Raw genomic sequence first — 20,249 nt, forward strand, 5'->3', positions numbered from 1 at the left:
TTCTGCTATGTCTACTCCCATGTTGCACTGCCATCATTGAACTTTGTTCTCTCAAATGATGATCCTTTTTGTTTGTTTGCTAATCATTTGCGGCCTTTCTTTTTTTCTGGCTTCCTTTGCAAATATTTGACCAGTGCTTGTATAAATAAATTAATTAATTTACAGGGTAAGTAATGCATACCTTTTCGAGTATCGCAGCTCAATAGGTCGATTTGTGCTAAATACCAAAGGCGATTTTTAAAAGTTCCGGTAATGTTAAAAGTACACAGGCTATATATTTGAAGTAAACTCTCATTAACTCAAAGTCTGGTACATCAAAATATTCATTAAGTGAACACATTTTTAGGGCCATGGTCGTAATCCATCTGTATTTCAGCTCTTAAAGGGACCCTAAAATGATTTTGTACAAACTTAATGAGTCGCTAAGGTAGGTCGATCTGATCATTAATTGATGCATCTATGTATTCCACATAAAACATGGGATTTATTATAACTTTTTAAAAATATACATTGCTGCTGATCGCAGCACGCTGATTGGCTGAGTTTTCAGGTGCCCCTGACCAAATGATGATGACCATATGACGCCAGTAGGGTGAGCTATGTGACTGGCTGCCCAAGGCGCATCATCGATAATTTTTCTAACTTTATGGTGAACAAATGTTGTTTGTAATAGTTGGAATGCTAGTTAATTTGTTTCTATAAAAAAGAAAGTAACAGAAAGAGAATGCACAAGGCCAATGTATCACTACACTCAAGACTTCTGGCACACAGCAAGTCATCTCCTTCTGTTACCATGTGCTCCGTGTTGACGAGAGCTCCGCGGTCAGTGTTGGTCTCGATCTTTCTTTTCGCGAGCACCATGGTTCGCCCTTGTTATATTGTGGGCTGCAAATGCAACGACTGAAAAATATGTCAAGTTGCGACATTGCTCCCCTCTGCAAGGCAGCAGACAAGTGGAGTGCCTAGAGTGCATCAAACTCTCGGTATTCAATAGGCGCCAGGATTTGTGCGTTTGCAGCTGTAGCTTTAGGCCGGAGGATTACTAACAAAAGTGTTTTGCATGTCCGTTATAGCACAATAAAAAATAAGCACATGCGGACGGGGTCTGGGCGTTTCATGGGATGAGCAAAGGCGCAAACGTGAACAGTCTGCTTGATGCAGCCACCTGGTGGCACACAGCTCAACCAAACACAGAACTAATATAGCAGTAATGAAGTGCATTCTACTTTGCTGCTGGTATAAATTTTTAGCAGGAGCTTAATCGTGAACACATTGTTTTTCTAAATGTTTAGAATGTTTTACACTTGGTTATGGCAATATTAGCTCTTTGTTTGGCTGGTTGAGCTCTGTGCCACCAGGTGCAGACCAATCAGGCTGGTCACATACTTCTATGCTAAAGCTCCTTCATCACAGAAATAGTAGTTTGCAGGGGCTTTAGTTTACACCTCCACCCATCACTCAGAACAACCAGCTTGCCTGTGATTACCGGAATACTGGATACGTTCGGCACTGTCACAGTATGCTCACAACGCACACTGCTTCGATAGCTCTCACTTGAGATCGACTGCCAGGAAACATATCGAGAGGCTTCGCGCACTGTCTCTAAGGCAACCAGAAGTAGACGATGACATGATGTTCCATCATGACACAGAGCCAGTGTAGGCAGAGCTAAGCCACGATCACTTGGCGAACTAGTGGAGGAGAAAATGCATGGCAATGGAGGAGGGAAATTTGCAATCGTACATAGCTCTCTTAATATGAGAGGCTTCATAGAAATTGTGGTGTGAATGATGTACTGCAGCTGTACCCTATGAACCTGCAGAACTTGTGTGAACCATTTCAGGGACCCTTTAGGACATTTTTGCACTGGACTCCGGACATCTGGAAATCTCAACTTCAATATACCAAAAGGAAGGCAGCGGGGCAACGTCACTTGTACCAGGGTGTCTACCAAGTTGACATTTCCAAATTCCCTGAGTTTTTCAGGTTTTTCCTCAGTGCCTTTGCAAAATTCCCTGAGCGACGCAGAACTGTTTTATGTCAAGACAAGCTGAAACCATATTGCCCGATGCGGTCACTTTCTGGTAAGCATACCAAAAAATTTAAAAAGAAACGACTTAATCCAATTTGAATAAGGAGTAGTGTTCATGTTATTCAAGAAGAGAACAGAAGGGAGGGGTTAGTAAAATGCACAGCAAATAAAATGTCTTCGAAAAAATTGCAAATTGAGTCGGACATTGTCTCAAATACGAATAGAAAAGGAGATGCATACAAAAGCAAATATTTTCGAACAGGAACTATTTCTATCAACTGATAGCAAGCTCAGTGGAATGAGGCCCGAACTTTGTCACAAAATGAGATTCTCTCTCAACAGCTCGTAAGTCAACCTCAACTGTCCCGACATACTCTCAGCCGACGCAGGACACCTCATTGTTGTGTTTCACTGCTTCAAAGAGTTTATTTTGGTTTGGATGAGGGACACTTGCATCTCGGCATCAGCCAACACTTTGTTTTTTGAGCTCAAGGTCCTTCAAAACGGCGGCAGCACACTTCCTCTCCCGTTCATTCCTCAATGCGTAGGTCCTTTCTGTTCTTGTACTCCTTCCGTCACTCGTTCGCCCGACGGACCATTTGAAGCATCTTCTTAGTCAGTCGCACAGTCCACGTCCTAGTTTTCAAACTCCTAAGGGGCCGCAAAAATGTCCGAAAAGTCGGCCAGTTGGAAAAAAATAAATGCATGTCATTTACTGCCCTTAATGGCTCAAGCCTCCACAGGCACATTCGAAAACGCTCTGAAGGCCTGTCGGTACACGTAGTAGGCATATCGGTGCTCATACTGTGACAGGAAATACGTGTGTATAATTAAGGAATACATACTATGTCCTGTGGCAATAGCCCCTTCCCACGCTTGTTACGCTTCACTGCAATACTTTTGCGTATGCTTCACCAAGTAACATTTCCGTACGGAGGCGAAGCTGACTTTCGGGAACCGGCATTATGCAACGCACCGTGCTATCCAAGCTTCTAAGCCAATCGCGAGGACCGCAAAGACGGAGTCCGTGGCATTGCTAACCACCAGCGAATTTTTTCAATAAAAAACACGGCACCCAACGGCAAGAAGCTTCACAGCGAACGTCGAAGCAGCTAGGCCTAGCGCTGCCGCAGCGGTGGCTACGGCTGCCAGCGGATCTGCGTGCGAGAGCGCCGGTTTCAGGCGGCGAGGTAATCAAAATGGCAGCAGTGGTGGCTTTGATTAATGCTGTTTTGGACCTGCGGTCACAGCAAAGTGTCCGGAAAATTGGACGGCGAAGAGTTCTTGCGTCTGAAATTTCAGACGTTCTCATACATTGACTGTATGGTGTACATGGTGGTTCCGCGAAGCCGTCCAAATTATCGGGAATCCTGAAAGTCGGTCGTTGACTGTATACTGGAAACTCCTCCAGCCGACGACAGGACGTCAAAGACGATTAATTACGATTCCTGTCTTGCACCAGCCAGCATTACCGCGACTTTCGTCCCTTTCAATAAAATTACAGCTAATTTTCGCTGATAGAGGCACAAATTCCCTGAGTTTTCACTGAGTTTTTCCAGATTACTCAAAATCCCTGAGAATTCCCGGTTTTCCCAGTTGGTAGACACCCTGTGTACTCACTTTGGGCTCGGCGGCAGCTCACTAGCCAAGCTAGACCTCCCTACTACCACTCATGTCCACTAGGTCGGCTGCTTGCTGCCACTTTGTTGTGGCCTCTCGCGGTGAGAAGGGAGTCGGTCTTTTTCTTGGGTGTTAGCATTATTTTTCCAAAGTGGAAAAAACTGTATATGTGTTAAGTGTGGGAAGTTGGTCATGTATACATACTCTGTGTGTGTGTGTGTGTGTGTGTGTGTGTGTGTGTGTGTGTGTGTGTGTGTGTGTGTGTGTGTGTGTGTGTGTGTGTGTGTGTGTGTGTGTGCGTGCGTGCGTGCATGTGTGTGTACAGTCACAGCAGTGTACACACAGCATTGTATGTATACAGCAAAACAGTGGAAAACAAACAAAGCACATACACAGCAACACTGATAAGGTTTGTGAAGAGGAAAGTGTCACACAAGTGGGATGAAGACGACTGGAAGTGAGAATGGCCTCATCAACGTGAGTCGTACAGTTTCATCCTGGAAACACAAACAACATCTGTAGGCTGCAGGCAACGGGAACGCCTATTCGTGTCTTCCGGGAGAACATTGTAGTTCATCTCGCTGAGGTGACAGAGGACTCTGTAAGGGCCAAAATAGCAGTGCACTAACTTTACCGACCGGCCTCGTTGGCGAATCAGGGTCCATAACCAAACTTGATCATTGGGTTGGTAGACATCCTCACGATGGCGAGCGTCTCTGGGAGTCTTTGGAGTGCTGATTCTGGATTCGCTCACATGCAAGCTTGCGAGCTGCGTCTGCATGCCAGGTTATTTCCTCCTCGTCAATGGTAATGTCGTATTGTTCGGGGAGGAGCATGGCGTCCAGCAAGGTGGTTGCCTTACGGCCGTGGAGCTAATGGAAAGGAGTGAACCCAGTAGTTTCTTGAACAGCAGTGTTGTATGTGAATGTAACGTAAGGCAAAACATCATCCCAGTTCTTATGTTCGCTGTCAACATACATGGAAAGCATGTCAGCAATTGTCTTATTTGACCTCTCCATAAGACTGTTGGTCTGAGGATGATATGCAGTGGCTCAGCGATGAGTTGTACAACTAAGCATCATGACATTTTGCATCATCTGAGCTGTGAAAGCTGTACCACAATCTGTAATTACTACTGCTGGTGCACCATGCTGGAGGACTATGTTGTCGATGAAAAAGTGCGTAACATCAGTGGCAGTGGCTTGCTGGAAGGCTCCAGTTTCACAGTATCGTATCAGGTAATGAGTCCCAACCACGATCCAGGGGTTGCCAGCAAAAGACTTAAGAGGAAGCTTTAGCTAGGGCCCAACTCCGACGCGGCCTATTCAAATACATGTAAAACTCAAAAACACTTTTCTGAGATAGCCGCTGGACCGATATTAATGAAATTTGTTGTATTTGAGAGGGAAAGTTAAATTCTGGTGACTGTTGGTTGCGGAATTTCCATTCAGGGCCTGGATTTTTTAGAAAGAGCTTTCGAAATTGGAAAGTTAAAAAAATATAGAAGCACCAAGTTTACAAATCAATAGCTCTGCATCAGGAACAGATACCGCTGTTCTGTAAACGGCATCCATTAGATCATTAAAAGCGGACACATTCTATATGTCATATTACATCTTACGTGAATTTGTTACGTTGTGTAACAGGATTCTGCAAAAGTTGTATTTCCATATACGTAACTAAATTTTTTTGGATTAGTGTGTAACACATCAATTTTGTCTGCTTTAAATGTACTATTAGATGCAGTGCACAGAATTGTGATACAATTCTCCATTGCTGAGTTACAGAGTTGTAAACACGATAGTTTCGTTTTCTGAAAATTTTCTGTTCTTGCAAAGTTTTAATAAAGAATTGACGACATTAATCAAAAATGTGAAACCAACAGTCACTAGATTCTAAATTTTTCTTTTAAATACAACAAACCTCGTCAAATTTGGTGCAGTGGTTGCCGAGAAAAATGAATTCTTATTTTACACGAATTTAGATAGGAGCAGCCGAGCTAAAGCTTCCCCTTAAGGAAGGGCCCGAGCAAGTCCATGACGATTTGTTGAAATGGTTGTGTTAGTAGTGTAACAGGCTCCAGGAAACCGGCTGGGCGCTGAGGTGGAATCTTTCGGTGCTGGCAGTCGTGGCAAGTTTTCACATAATGCTCGACTTCCTCAGCAAGCTTAGGCCAGTAGTAGTGTTGTTGAATTCGGGCCAAGGTGTGGGCGAATCCCAGATGGCCTGAAGAGGGCTTTAGCAGGGAAGAAGTTTGGGCATGTTGGTGGGATACATTCAGACTGGGAAACATAGCGCAAAAATTTTGACACAGGGACAAGCAGAACACAGGACGAGCGCTCGTCCTGTGTTCTGCTTGCCCCTGTGTCAAAATTTTTGCGCTATGTTTCCCAGTCTGAAGAGGGCTCATTGTGGCAGCCAGACAGAATATTGGCACGCAGCGTCGATGGAACGACAAGGATGTCCAGTCACTGGCGGGCAGAAATTCTTTTTATACAAGACATCGTTGTGGAGACAGAACAAAGATGGTGAGCGCATGAATGTCCGTGGAGGATGCGAACTTCGGCCTTCGAGATAGTCTATAAGTCGCCCAAGTTCTAAGTTGCCCAAGTTCTAAATCATGCTGCTGTTGCCGAGCCAAGTCAGATATATTCACAGCACAAAGGAAATGACCGGCATCATCAACATCAGTTAACACCGTTGCAAATGGAGCGCGTGAAAGGCAGTCAGCGTCAGTGTGCCCCTGTCCAGACTTGTAGATGACTGTTACATCAAATTCTTGAAGACGAAGGCTCCAGCTGGCAAGACATCCTGAAGGGCCTTTGAAATTGGCTAGCCAACAAGGAGCACGATGGTCGGTAACCACTCTGAACGGATGACTATATAAATATGGCCGAAACTTAGCTATCACCCAGACGACAGCTAAGCGTTCCTTTTCAGTGGCAGAGTAGTTCGTTTCTGCAGAGGTTAAGGTGCGGCTAGTGTAAGCAATAGCATGTTCGACGCCCTCTTGCCACTGCACAAAATTAATTTATCATTTCTTTATTTCGATTAGTAAGTACATGTAATTTCCCCTATGTTGTCCTTGGTGTCTATGTTTGTTGGCTTCCTATGATATATTTAATAAAAATCGGGCCCTTGGGTTCCCTTTTTTCTTACACACACACACACACACAGATATATATATATATATATATGAACAATATCATGATATTATAATAATGATTTCATATAATATAATGATATAATATAATGATTTTTTATAGTCTAATATAGTATAATGACCTTGAAAGGCAGTCAACGTCTTTCCAGACCAGAGAGTCCAGACTTGTACTCCGCTGTCATATCTAATTCTTGAAGCCTTAGGCTCCAACGCGCTAGTCGACTGGACGGATCTTTCAAGTTCGTCAACCAGCAAAGTGAGTGATGATCGCTGACAACACAGAAGGAACGGCCATAGAGATACGAGCGAAACTTCATAACTGCCCATACCACGGCAAGGCATTCCCTTTCTGTGGTTCAGTAATTAGACTCAGCACGTGAGAGGGCCCTGCTTGCGTATGCAATGACTCTCTTGGCTGAGTCTTGCAACTGCACGAGCACAGCACCTAGACCTACATTGTTAGCATCCATGTGAATCATGGTAGGAGTGTCCTCGTCAAGGTGAGACAGTACAGGAGGTGCTTGCAGGCGCCGTCGGAGATAATTAAATGCTGCTTGTTCTTCTTCGCCCCATACGAAGGCAAGCTACATGTGGAAAATTGGCCATAAATCTTCAGTAATACGAGCAGAGACCTAGGAAACGCCTCACTGTCTTCTTATCTGTTGGCGTTGGAAACTCTGCTAAGGCCGTGATCTTGTAGCGGGCAGTACGGACACCTTGATGACTCACAACATGACCTAAGAATTGGAGTTCCTCGAAACCAAAGTGATACTTTTCTGCTTTCAGTGTTAAGCCGGCGGACCGGATCGTTTGTAGAACTGCCAGCAGCCGTCTCAGGTGTTCCTCGAACGTTTCTGAAAAGACTATGATATCGTCGAGGTATACTAGGCATGTCTGCCACTTCAGGCCTGGCAGAACCATATCCATGAGTTGCTGAAAAGTTGCTGGAGTTGAGCATAAACCGAAAGGCAGGACCCTGAATTCGTAAAGCCCATCAAGCATTACAAAAGCATTTTTTTCTCTGTCTCTCTTGTCAACCTCGATTTACAAATAGCCAATTTGAGGTCCATCGACGAGAAGTAGCAGGCGTGCCTCATCCTGTTGAGAGAATCATCGATACATGGTAATGGGTATACATCTTTCTTTGTCACCTGGTTCAGCTTACGGTAGTCGACATAAAAACGTAGACTGCCGACTTTCTTTTTGACCATCACTACCGGCGATGCCCATGAGCTTTTTGATGGTTGGATAACGTCATCGTCGAGCATTTTCTTCACTTGCTCTCAGATCGCTTCACGTTCTTTTGTTGCTACACGGTACGGGTTTTGTCGGATTGGTCTCGCTGTCTCCTCTGTGATAATGCGGTGCTTCGTCAGTGGCGTCTGACCAACTCCAGATGTCAACAAGAAGCAATCGCGAAACTAGTGAAGCAGGTCCACAAGGCACTGCCTTTCCACTGGTGATAAGCTAACGCTCATGTCAAGAACAGGTAATGGTGCTGAAGCGTCTTGCTCTTCTTGTTGTAATGCAAAGCGTTCGCCGAAGTCCACAACATCGTCAAGGTAAGCAACTGCTGCGCCTTTTGCAATGTGTCATCATTGCTTGTTTAAGTTTGTCAGCAGCAGTTCTGTTTGCCCATGCATTACTTTGACAAGACTTCTGGGCGTGGCAATACCTTGAGTGAGCAAAAGCATAATTATCTGCTCGGCAATACCTTCCCCATCGTACTCTGTGTTGCACCTGATGGGAACAAGACGACAAGATAACGGTGGTACGGTCAACCCGTCTTGATGCACAATGACTTGCGTTGTAGTTCTGCACTTTTGTCCCGAAAAAAGGTTAGTATACATTCTGGTATGTTGATGACAGCACCATACTTGCGTAAGAAGTCCATACCTAAGATTACATCTTTGCAGCAGTCGGGGAGAATAACAAAATTTGTGATGAATGACCAATCCCCTATGTTGATCTTTGCAGTACACTTGCCAGTAGGTGTCAGTAGCTGGCCTCAAGCACCTCTAATGTGCAGCCCTGACCATTCCATTTTCACCTTGCGAAGTCTGTCCACCAGTTTTTCAGTTACAATTGAAAAGTACGCGCCAGTGTCTACTAGCGCCGTCACGTCGTGGCTGTCAATTGACACAGTAACATCGGCGCTAACAATCTCGTCTGTCGACAACTTGCAATAAAGCTGGTGTCAGCTTGACGTAATAGTTTTGCGGAAACTCGCCAAGGTAGACAGAAGTAATTAATAAAGGGAAAATCAGACATCCACCTGTTCATAGCAAATGCTACAAAGGAAATCCATGCGGGTTCCTTTGTAGCATTTGTTACGAACAGGTGAATGTCTCATTTTCCCTTTATCATCCGGCTGTATCGGCTTCTCATTCGACGGCAATGGGGGATTTCCGGCACTTCGACGTGTGGCAACCTTCCCCCCTGAGGTCGCGGCCTTCAGTTTCCCTGGCGTGGGCTGGGAGATTGCCCTCGGGCCACGTCGGTGGAACTGCGTCTTGCAGCCGGAAAACGATGTCCCAGAGAAGGGGAGCGCGACCATTAACCGGGAGAATCAGCTTGTCAGCTCGTCGAATTCTCGTCAATGTTCGCTCGGCTGCCGTCAAAAGCACGACTAGAAGCAGTGGATGGGAACGCTTGGTACCCTCCGATCCGACGCGATAAGGGCAATGACGGCAGATGTGGCCCGCTTCCCCACAGTGGAAGCACAAGGGCCTGTAGTCAGCTGTGCACCAAATGTTGGTTCTGAGAAGTGGTGGTCACATTGGTTGTTCCCTATGGTACCAAGGTGATGCCGGTGCTGACTGCTGGTGATACTGCAACGCCGGCATCGGAGGTGGCGGTCGATGGACAACACCTGCATAGCTAGGCTGCCATGTCTGGGAATGTGACTGCGGTGTCGGCATCGGAGGTGGCAGTCGATGGACAACATCTGCGTAGCTGAGCTGCCACATCTGGGAATTTGGCTCGGGAGCCACAAACGCTTGCTTTATTTCTTGGCGCACAACTTCAGCCATTGACGCAGCTGTGCATTCATTTGGCATGGCAGTGAGCTTCTTAATTTCTTGAACAAATTCGCGTATCAGCCGGCACAAGAAACCCTCGTCTGTAACCATCACTGCTGCGGCGCTTGCCGGTCCAGTGCTGGTCAGGTGATCATACTGGCAGCTGTATAGGTGTAATGCGCACTCTATGGCCGTCGATTCTTTAATAAATTCATCGACGCTTGTCGGCAGGTTCCGCACAAGACCAGCAAACAGCTGCTCCTTTACACTGCGCATGAGGTGGCTGAGCTTTTTTTGCCTCAGGCATATCGGGGTCTGCACGACGATAAAGACGAGCCATGCCCTGTGCGAACATGGCAACAGTTCCATTCGGCTTTTGAAACCATGATTCGAGAACACGCTACGCGTGGTCTCGCCTTTTGGTGCTCCTGAACGTATGGAGGAACTGGCGGCGGAACTCACCCCAGCTTGGCCAGATTCCCTCGCGGTTTACGAACCATGTGGGGGCTCTGTCTTCAAGAGAGAAATACACATGGGATAGCTCCTGCCGAGCGTGCCCCTCATTATACTTGGCTACGCGCTCGTATTCCTCGAGCCAGTCTTCTGCATTATCGTAGGCATTGCCGTGGAACCTCACGGGAGATCGAAGAGCTAAAAGAGTCGCCTGGGTCTGCCATGGCTTGGGCACTCGTGGTAACAGGCAGACTTCCTGGTAGGGGACCAAATTCTGGGCTTAGGCCTAGTAGGCGACGGCTGGCGCAGTGAACGGGTGTTTCGACACACGGAAAACGTCCTGGGCTTGATGTGGGGCTGTTGACAAGCATCCCAAACACTTACCCCGCAACTTCATCAGTGTCACGATTCGCAAGCAGCAGGAACTGATAAAGAAAAGGGCAGGACACTAATTGCAGGTCAACTGAAGAAACGATTGAGCAGGGACCTCCTCTTCTCTTCCGCAGTGCATGAGATGAGTCTTCCTCTACGTGCCGCGTACTGGATGTAGCAATGTAGTGCAACTGATGGTGGTCTGCTCTGGCCCACCATCAGTTGCACTTCGCTCTTCGAAGAAGTAGAACATGTGTCGAGTGACCTCCTGATTGAACAACGCTTTGCAATGTGGTGAATGTAGTTAAAATCATGAATCCAATACCTCAAAAGAAGTGCAACGTAATGATAGTGTGTGTGTGTGTGTGTGTGAAAACATTTATTCGAATGAGGTCCGGAGGCTCGACTTCTTAAGTCAAGGCGGGCCGCTCCCACGTTGGCACTGTCAGGCCAAGCCTTTCAGCGACATCATGGGCCCTCTGGATGGCCCTTAGTTGGTCCTGAAATAATGGGCTTTGAATCCTTTTCTCCCACTGTGTCCATTCTTCAACGAGGTTGGGGAGAGTCGCGGGGCACCCCTCCAGCATATGTCTGATTTCAATGATCCCATTACAATCGTTGCAGTCCATCCTAATCTCCCTCTCTGGATATATTTTATTAATGGTGTACGGTGTGGGATACGTACCTGTTTGCAATAAGCGCAGTGAGACTGCCTGAGCCCTGTTCAGTTTTGAATGTGGCAATGGGAATTGTCTGCGTCCTAAATAGCAGTGTTTGGTAATGTCATTGTATGTTATTAAATGATCTCTAGATTCCCTGGCTTGATGGTGAACGGCTCGGTTGTGACTGTCACGGTTAGCAAGTCCTCGTGCCAAGTCATGAGCAACCTCATTGAGGTTTATCCGAGTCTCGTCCACTTTTCCTATATGCGCAGGAAACCATCGAATTTCAGTTCTCATAATCCCAATGTTTTCAAAAAGTTTCGCTGCAACACCAGCTACGTAGCCTTTATCAAAACACTTTATAGTGGATTTCGAATCACTGTAAATGCAGGCCCACTTATTACTCCTGATGGCTAGAGCAATTGCCACTTGTTCCGCCACCATGGGGTCCTTGGTAACAATAGTGATAGCATCTTGCACCTTGCCTTGATAATTTGAGACAATGGCCGTATATGCTGCTTTACCTTTCACCCAGGCTGCATCAACTACAGCTGCCAATTGGTTCTGCTGCTCTATTTCCTGCAAGAGTGCTTTAGCTCTTGCCTTTCTCCTTTCGACATTATATTCTGGATGCATGTTTCTGGGGAGAGGGTTGGTTCTGATCTTGTTCCTAACGTCAGTCCTTAATTCTACTTCAGCCTCTATTGGGCTCCTTGATGTAGTCAGTTCTGCACCTATTGCCTGTAATATGTTCCTGCCAGTTCGTGATTTTGTCAATCTTTCGTGCTGCGCTAGCTGTTGGGCCTCAGCGATTCCTTCCATTGTGTTGTGCACCCCTAGACTCATGAGTTTGTCAGTTGCAGCGTTACTGGGTATCCCTAGGGCTACTTTAACGAGCTTCCTGAGCATCACAATAAGTTTGTTAAGTTCTGCCTGCTTCCATTTAAAAAATCCAGCCACATAAGTGAAGTGACAGAGAGCAAAGGCGTGTATTAGCCTCAAGGCGCTGTCCTCTCCTAAGCCTCTGTGTCTATTGGTAATTCTCCTTAGTAACCTAATGACTTCATCTGTTTTATTCGAGATATGTTGTATTGTTCTATAGTTAGCATTGTTTCCATCTATGTGATACCCAAGAACCTTGATTGTTTCAACTAGCCTGACTGCGGATCCTCCATGAGTGTATAAGCACACTCTTGGCTCATCTTCCGGAATGTAACCTCTTGGTTTGCGACCTTTTCTGCGATGTTTAATGACCAAGAGTTCTGATTTGGCTGCCGAGCATTTCAACCCCATGTCTTTCAGTGTGTTCTCTACAACATATAAGCTTTCCTGTAATCTGGTCTCTGTCTGCCCTACATTACCCTTGGCACTCCATATGGTTATGTCGTCGGCATATACCACATAATTTATACCCTCAATTTTCTCCAGATTTCTTGCAACCTTGGACATTGCTAAATTAGATAGCATGGGTGAGAGCACAGCCGCTTGTGGAGTGCCCCGATTTCCCAAATTCTTAGCTTCTGATTTAAGCTCACCCAGCATGAGTTGTGCAGTTCGATTTCTAAGAAAGTCCTTAATTATGTTAAAGAGTCTCTTACCTAACCCCATCTCCGAGAGGACGCCAAGTATTGCTTTATGCTTTATATGATCAAAAGCTTTTTCCACATCCAATCCCAAAAGAGCTTTCGTATGCGCTGGGCTGGCCTGTATAAGTTGGTGTTTGATCAGCAGCATAGCATCCTGAGTTGACAGCCCGGGACGAAAGCCGATCAAGTTGTATGGGAGGATGTCGTCGTGCTCAACGTATTTAGTGAGTCGATTTAGGATGACATGTTCCATAGCTTTGCCTAGACAGGACGTTAAGGAAATAGGATGGAGGTTGTCCAGAGTGAGTTGTTTTCCTGGCTTTGGTATGAGGATAGCATTGGCCACTCTCCATTCCTCTGAGTATACCGCTTTTCTCCAACACTCATTGAAATGTTCAGTTAGATAAGAAATTGATTCATCATCCAGATTTCTTAATATCCTGTTAGTTATTCCGTCAGGTCCAGCCGCCGATCTACTATTAAGACTGTGAAGAGCCGCCCTCACTTCACTCTCAGTGAAGTCCCGGTCAAGTTCTTCACGTATGCCTCCCGTATATTCGGGGCTCTCGTCTTCTTCGTTGGGTTGTTTAAGTGAGAGATATTTGGCTGCGAGACTATCCATGATATCCTTCTGTGTTTTATCTTGGCTTTCCTGATGAACCAACTTAGATATAGCTGTTCTCTTGCTTGTCCTTGTTTCATTCTCGTTGAGCAAGTGCTTGAGGAGGTTCCAGCTACCTCCATGCTTGAGTCTACCATCAGCCGAATTACAGATCTCATCCCACTGTTGCTTCACGAGAGTCTTCGAGTGATTATCAATTTCTCTGTTTAATTGCGCAATTTTTTTCCTTAGCCTTCTGTTAAGTCTCTGCATTTTCCATCTCTGTAATATAGACTGTTTGGCCTCAATCAGATGCGCCAGCCTGCTGTCCATAGCCTCAATATTTTCCGCTGTCCTGATTTCTTTAGTGGCCCCTTTGACGTCCTCTCTGAGCTGGGTGACCCACGTCTGAAGGGGATCCTGCTCGGCATCTAGAGGCCCCACTTTCCTTCTGTTCGCCCTAATTTTTCTGAACTGATCCCAATCAGTGAATTTGAAGATTCTAGTTTCCTGTCTCGGTATGCGTATGGTTATGTGTATGAGATCAGGGTGTCTACCAAGTTGACATTTCCAAATTTCCTGAGTTTTCCAGGTTTTCCCTGAGTGCCATTGTAAATTTCCCGGAGTGATGCAGAACTATGTTTTATGTCAAGACGGACTGAAACCATATCACCTGATGATGTCACTCTCTAGTAAGCATATGAAAAAAGTAAAAACGTGACTTCATCAAATTTGAATACTAACGAGCAGTGTTTATGTTATTCAAGAAGAGAATAGAAGGCATGGGTTAGTAAAATGCACAGCAAATAAAGTATCTTCGAAAAAAATTGCAATTGGGGTCGGACATTATCAAATACGAATAAAAAGGAGATGCATATAGAAGCAAATATTTTCGAATATGAGCTATTCCTATCAACTGATAGCAACCTCAGTGGGATGAGGCCCGAACTCTGTCACAATTGTGATTCTCTCTCAACAGCTCGTAAGTCAACCTCAACTGTCCTGACATACTCTCAGCCAGTGCACGACGCCCGAGTGTTGTGTTTCACTGCTTTAAAGAGTTTATTTTGGTTTGGATGAGGAACACCTGCAACTCGGCATCAGCTAAAACTATTTTTTCAGCTCAAGCTCCTTCAAAACGGCGGCAGCAAGCTTCCATTCCCGTTTATTCCTTAATGCATAGGTCATTTATGTTCTTGTCCGCCTTCTGCCACTCGTTCGCCCCAAGGACCATTTGAAGCATCTTGGTCAGTTGCACAGTCCACGAGCGATTTTTCGAACTCCCTAGGGGCCGCGAGAACGTCCGAAAAATCCCCCAGTTGGAAAAAAAAAATAAATCCGTGTCATTTACTACCTTTAGGGGCTCAAACTGCCACAGGCACGTTCGAAAACGCTCTGAAGGCCTGTCGGTACACATATTAGGCATATCGGTGCTCGTACTGTGACAGGAAATACCGGGTGCCCGTGTGTATAATTAAGGAATACATACTGTGTTCCGTGGGCCCTTCCCACGCTTATGCTTCACTGCAATACTTTTGCGTAAGCTTCACCAAGTAACAGAGGCGAAGCTGACTTTCAGAAACCAGCATTATGCAACGCACCGTGTTTTCCAAGTGTCTAAGCCAATCGCGAGAACCACAAAAGCGGAGTCCGTGCCTTTGCTGACAGCAGCTAATTATTTCAATAAAAAACTACTCGGCACCCAACGACAAGGAGCTTCATAGCGAACGTCGAAGCAGCTAGGCCTAGCGTTGCCGCAGTGATGGCAACGGCTGCCAGCGGATCTGCGTGAGAGAGTGCCGGTTCGAGGTGGCGAAGTAATCAAAACGGCAGTGATGGTGCCTTTGATTATTGCCGCTTCGGACCTGCGGTCACGGCAAAACGTCCGGAAATTCGAACGGCAAAGAGTTCTTGCATCGGAAATTTAACACGTTTTTATACGTTGACTCTATGGGGTACGTGGCAGTGCCGCGAAGCCGTTCAAATTATCGGGAATCCTGAAAGTCGCTCATTGACTGTACACTGGCAACTCCTCCTGCCAACGACAGGGCATCAAAGACGATTCATTACGATTCCTGTCTGTTACTCAATCCAGCACTACCGCGACTTTCAACCCTTTCAATAAAATTGCCGCTAATCTTCTCTGATAGAGGCCCAAATTCCCTGAGTTTTCCCTGACTTTTTCCAGACTACTCAAAATCCCTGAGAATTCCCGGTTTTCCCGGTTGGTAGACACCCTGGAGATAATGATCGCTCCCGAGATCCATGTTTGAATTTTCGCAATTGGTTCCTCTTGAGTTGTTTACGAAAGTAAGATCTGGTGTGGAGTCCCTGCTTGTGGACGTGACAGCGGGTGGGTGGGATACGCCGGATCAGTAATCAAGCATAACCCCATATCCATGGCAAGACTCCATAGCTCCTCTCCCTTCTTTGTGTTCTAAGTGTATCCCCATGTGTGATAGGGAGCATTAAAGTCCCCTCCAATAATGAGCGGGGAGTTTTTGGCAACCAAAAGCACCTTGTTGAAGAGTGCTCTAAACCTCTGTCTCATGTCGTTAGGACTGCTGTAAATATTCAAACAGAAAATGCTTTGCGTCTTACCTCTGTTCCTTCTAAGTATTATCTCAACTAGAATAAATTGAAACCTGGAATGTCTAAGACGAATATCATGCTCAATGTATGGCAACTTTTTGTCAATGAGGGTCGCCAACCCCCTCCCCGTTTTTTTGTCTCTACATATAACGTTGTACCCAGTAAGCATAATTTCGTCCGCTAAGGTTTCCTGCAGCATAATTACTTTTGGCCTCGCCTCAGATGACCTGATCACCTGTCGCAGTGCTGCTTTTTTGTGTTGGAACCCGCGACAATTCCATTGCCACACGTTAAATCCGATTACTGTCCATTGTTATTAAATGAGGCTGCCTTTCTATTACCCACTACTTTCCTCTTTGTGATGGCCCCCGACAGTCCAGGAATGGACTTTATACTATCCGCCTCCGATGGCAGATACTAATCGTCGTCATCCCCTCGCGTCTCAATTTTCCTAAGTCTTTTCTCCGCCGTTAGTCTCCATTTCCACAATTTGTCCACTTTAAAGTTGGTCGTTTCCACTGTCTCTCTTATCGCTTTAATTGCATCTTTTATTTCACTGAGGGCTGAGAAGCCTGACTCATCCTCGGAACTCACCACCCTCTTTTTAGGGGCAGGAGAGCTGGATTCTCCTGGATCGCTGCTTTTGATTACAGGTCTATCTATCTCTACTCTAGCAGGGCTCGACTGCTCTTTTTTACGAAGCTCTGCTACCTGCCTTGTCAATACTTCATTAGCTTTTCTTAAAGAAGTTACTTCTTTAATTAATTGCTCTATTCTGGCATCATTGTCATCACCAACAGCAGCCGAGGCGCCCCCAGGAACTCTCGCCATACCTTTTACTTTGTCAGCCCAAGTGGTTCCTGGCGTCTTCTTCCCGCCAGGTATTGAGTCCCTTTGCACGAAGCGCGCCTGTGCTTCCCTTGACTTGGAGCGCCTGCTCTCCCTGGATAGGGAACGATGCCTGGATCTGGTGCGACTCCTGGAGCGTGAGTGCTCCCTGTCCTCGGGGCGATGGTTGGGCGCCAGCTGTTGCGCTTCCGACTGCACTCCTGTTGACGACCGTGTCCTGTTGCGCTCTCTTCGACGAAGTAGTACGACGTAAGGGATTTGAAATCTTTGCTTACAAAACTTGTCGCCGGTAGGGTGATCGCCTTCACAAAATTTACACTTAGGTACACACACATGTTCATCTCCTGGGTTTCGAGTTCCACATCCCCTGCACTGAACAAAGTCAGGTGTTGGACACACATCAGAGCAGTGCCCGACCTTCCGCAAGTGAAGCAGACGTCGAATTGCTTCCTGTAGAGGTAGCATCTCACTAGTGTGGATCCGTACCTGACAAAATTGGGCACTTTGAGTCCATCGAAAAGTACGATGACCGATCCCGACGTTTTGATGCGCTTGGCAGCCAGCGCAAGCGGGTTCAAGTCATGCACGATGTTTCTTGTTATTATAGCTTGCGAGTCTCTGATATCCACTCTTCGGATGACGCCTTTGCATGTGGCACGTGGTGCCGCTTCGTATGCATTTGCCTCGTATTCCGCTTCCATAATCTTATAGCTCCTCTCCCTCTTTGGGAATATCGCTCCACACAATATTAATACGTGCCGCTCAGCTGTCGGCTCCATTTGGTCGATGCAACACGGCATAGCGCTTGGTTTCCCGGGTCGTTGCTCGCCGGAGCCGTAACGTGCAGCGCTTCATGTGAGCGGTCGGCGCCGAAGGCGCTGCAGTCTTGACGTCGAGTGTTCGGGGTGAATCAGCTGAAATGTCGGACATCAAGGCGCTGGAGCACCCCACTCTTAAGGTGCCGTACGAGATCCTGAACAAGAAGTTTCGAGCGGCCCAAAAGACCATGGATCGAGAGGTGTCACATGTGCAGAGCGGGGCGGCCGAGTTGGAAAAAAGCCTCCGGGAGAAGGCGCCCGCTGGTCAGCTGCGCAGTCAACTCGGAAGCTTACTGGAGAAACTGGAGCTGCTTCGGCGTAAGAGCGCCGAGAGCATCACCGAAGAGTTGGAAGCCGCGGTGGCTTGCAAGCGACGCGTCGAACACCTCAAGGGCTTCGAGGCAGGTGGCGAGCAATGGAAGCGACAGCGTCTCGACCGCATGCTCGTGGAGCACTTGCTGCGCGCGGGTTATTACGGCACGGCGGCCAAACTTGCCGAGCGCAGTGGGCTGCGTGACCTGACAAATATGGACCTATTCCTCGTTTCGAAGGAGGTTGAGGATTCGCTAGCAAGCCGCGACACCAGCAAGTGCCTGGCCTGGTGTCACGACAACAAATCAAAGCTGCGCAAGTTGCGCAGCACACTCGAGTTCCAGTTGCGGCAGCAGGAGTTTGTCGAGCTCGTCCGTCGCGACCGGCGCCTTGAGGCCGTGCGGCACGCGCGGCGTCACTTCGGCGCGCTGGAAGACGAGGCACAACTGGCCGAGGTACAGCGTGTGATGAGCCTGCAACAAACACTGACACATGTGTCAGTGTTTGTTGGCTTCTTATGATGTGACTAATAAAAATCGGGCCCCTCGGTTAACCCCCCTTTCATCTCGTTGCTTCCATAATCTTGAAAGACTTGATTCTAACGTACTTCGCAGCATGTTCGGGCTTAGGTGTACTGACTACGATGATATTTTGAATGAAGTTCGGGCAGACAACATCTTCACGGGCCTCCTCTTCCGTTAGGCCGGACGCCTCGATGACTGCGGAACCAATCGTGGTGGTGCTCGCCTTGTTCAAATTGAGCCCTCCTCGAGGTCGTATAATGATCTTTCTGTGCTCCTCGGGCAGTTGAGGCATCCTCGAAAAGCTTTGATAACGCGATTCTTGACCATTCCACCGACGGCGGTTCCCTCGACTCCATGCTCTCGCTGATTACGTGGCAGTGTGCTGTCCTCATCCACAGCCTTTGTGCTAGCTCGTGATCTTCGGCCAACCACTACTTGCCAGCCGTAGTCGTCCTGACCACTGTTTCCTTCATTTCCAGTAAAATCTTCATCTTCCATGTTTGTATCCGCCATGGCTGCAGTCAGGTGGGCTTACTAGGCCCATCAAAGGCCCTACTCCTCACTAAGGAGTAGAAAACGTTCCGTAAAATTGCGAAAAAACAAGCCCCACCTCGAATCTTGGTGTCAGTAGATTCGCCGTCGCTTCACGGATCCAATGGTATGCTTGTTTTCGTTGCACTCTCAAAACTGACGAGCGGAGCATGGAAAAAGAAACGGAGCCGATGCTTCCAGATCCACTGCTCGGCGCTTCTTCTGCTTCCTCCGTAATGATAGTGCATCTCCTCACATTTACGGCTAAATCACCACTGAATGCTCTTTCTGTCATTTAGGGTGCTGTGACGCATCAATGTGGTCACAGCATATTAATCATGACCTTGGGGAAAATGCTCGGCACTTTGGGCAGGCGCGATAAGCCCACATGTTGCACCCAGGAGAAGCCAGCCAGGAACCCCACCCCACAGCATTTCAGCGAGATAGTGGCTTGTGACGATGAGGCATAAATTCCATGTCACTCGGAGGCATCTGCTAAAGATCTGACAATTACATTCATCCATAGCTTTGGTTTTTGAAGTTAAATTGTCTGGAATTCGTTATAATGGGAAATGTAACAGCATCAGCTTTTTGGATGTATGAAAGCGGTTATGCTCAGATTATTGGCTTCAAATGTTGCATTAGCAGCAATTGCCCTGACTCGGTGCTTAACATGCTGTCTTGGCACAGTGGCAGTAACGCCATTGCCTGCAGACAGACATCTCTGGTGTCGATGCACACGAAAGTTAGCAAAAATATTACCAGCGGTACTTTGGAAAGGCTCCATGTGGCATAAAAAGCTTTGAGTTAACGGGGATTTACTGTATGTAGTTACATGCACGTTTATCATGAGAAATGGTAAGGGTTGAGCTCAGTTGGGTTTCATCTGGAACCGATACAATCCGACCATCTTTCTCCTTTCTTTCCCATAGGCCGCCGGCTGCTTAGATTTCTTTCAATACAAGTGAGTGCTAGTGACATTTCGCCTTGCACAGCCACAGCACCATCCTGCAAGTCAGTCAGTTCGGCAGGATAAGTTATAGGGCCTGAGAGGGGTGACACATGCACATGCAAATATCTGCGCACACCTCCTCTTTCTGCAGCCGTACCAGCT

At 46.9% G+C, this 20,249-nt stretch overlaps 2 protein-coding genes across 9 annotated transcripts in view; one reads left to right on the plus strand and one right to left on the minus strand.

The window, feature by feature from the left end:
• The window catches only part of lili (LMBR1-like protein lilipod), a 306,045-nt gene that overhangs the window by 234,217 nt on the left and 51,579 nt on the right, over positions 1–20,249 (minus strand). The window lies entirely within an intron of this gene.
• On the plus strand, positions 17,661–18,601 carry LOC142582117 (E3 ubiquitin-protein transferase MAEA-like). Its single transcript, XM_075691517.1, has one exon. The coding sequence runs from the start codon at positions 17,870–17,872 to the stop codon at positions 18,599–18,601; it is 732 nt and encodes a 243-aa protein (XP_075547632.1). The 5' UTR covers positions 17,661–17,869.

This window comes from Dermacentor variabilis, chromosome 5 (genome assembly GCF_050947875.1).
Source record: "Dermacentor variabilis isolate Ectoservices chromosome 5, ASM5094787v1, whole genome shotgun sequence".
In the NCBI taxonomy this organism is placed as follows: domain Eukaryota; kingdom Metazoa; phylum Arthropoda; class Arachnida; order Ixodida; family Ixodidae; genus Dermacentor; species Dermacentor variabilis.

Bases quoted from the DNA above. Each gene is read 5' to 3' on its own strand.
- LOC142582117 (XM_075691517.1), top strand. From the start codon at position 17,870: ATGTCGGACATCAAGGCGCTGGAGCACCCCACTCTTAAGGTGCCGTAC.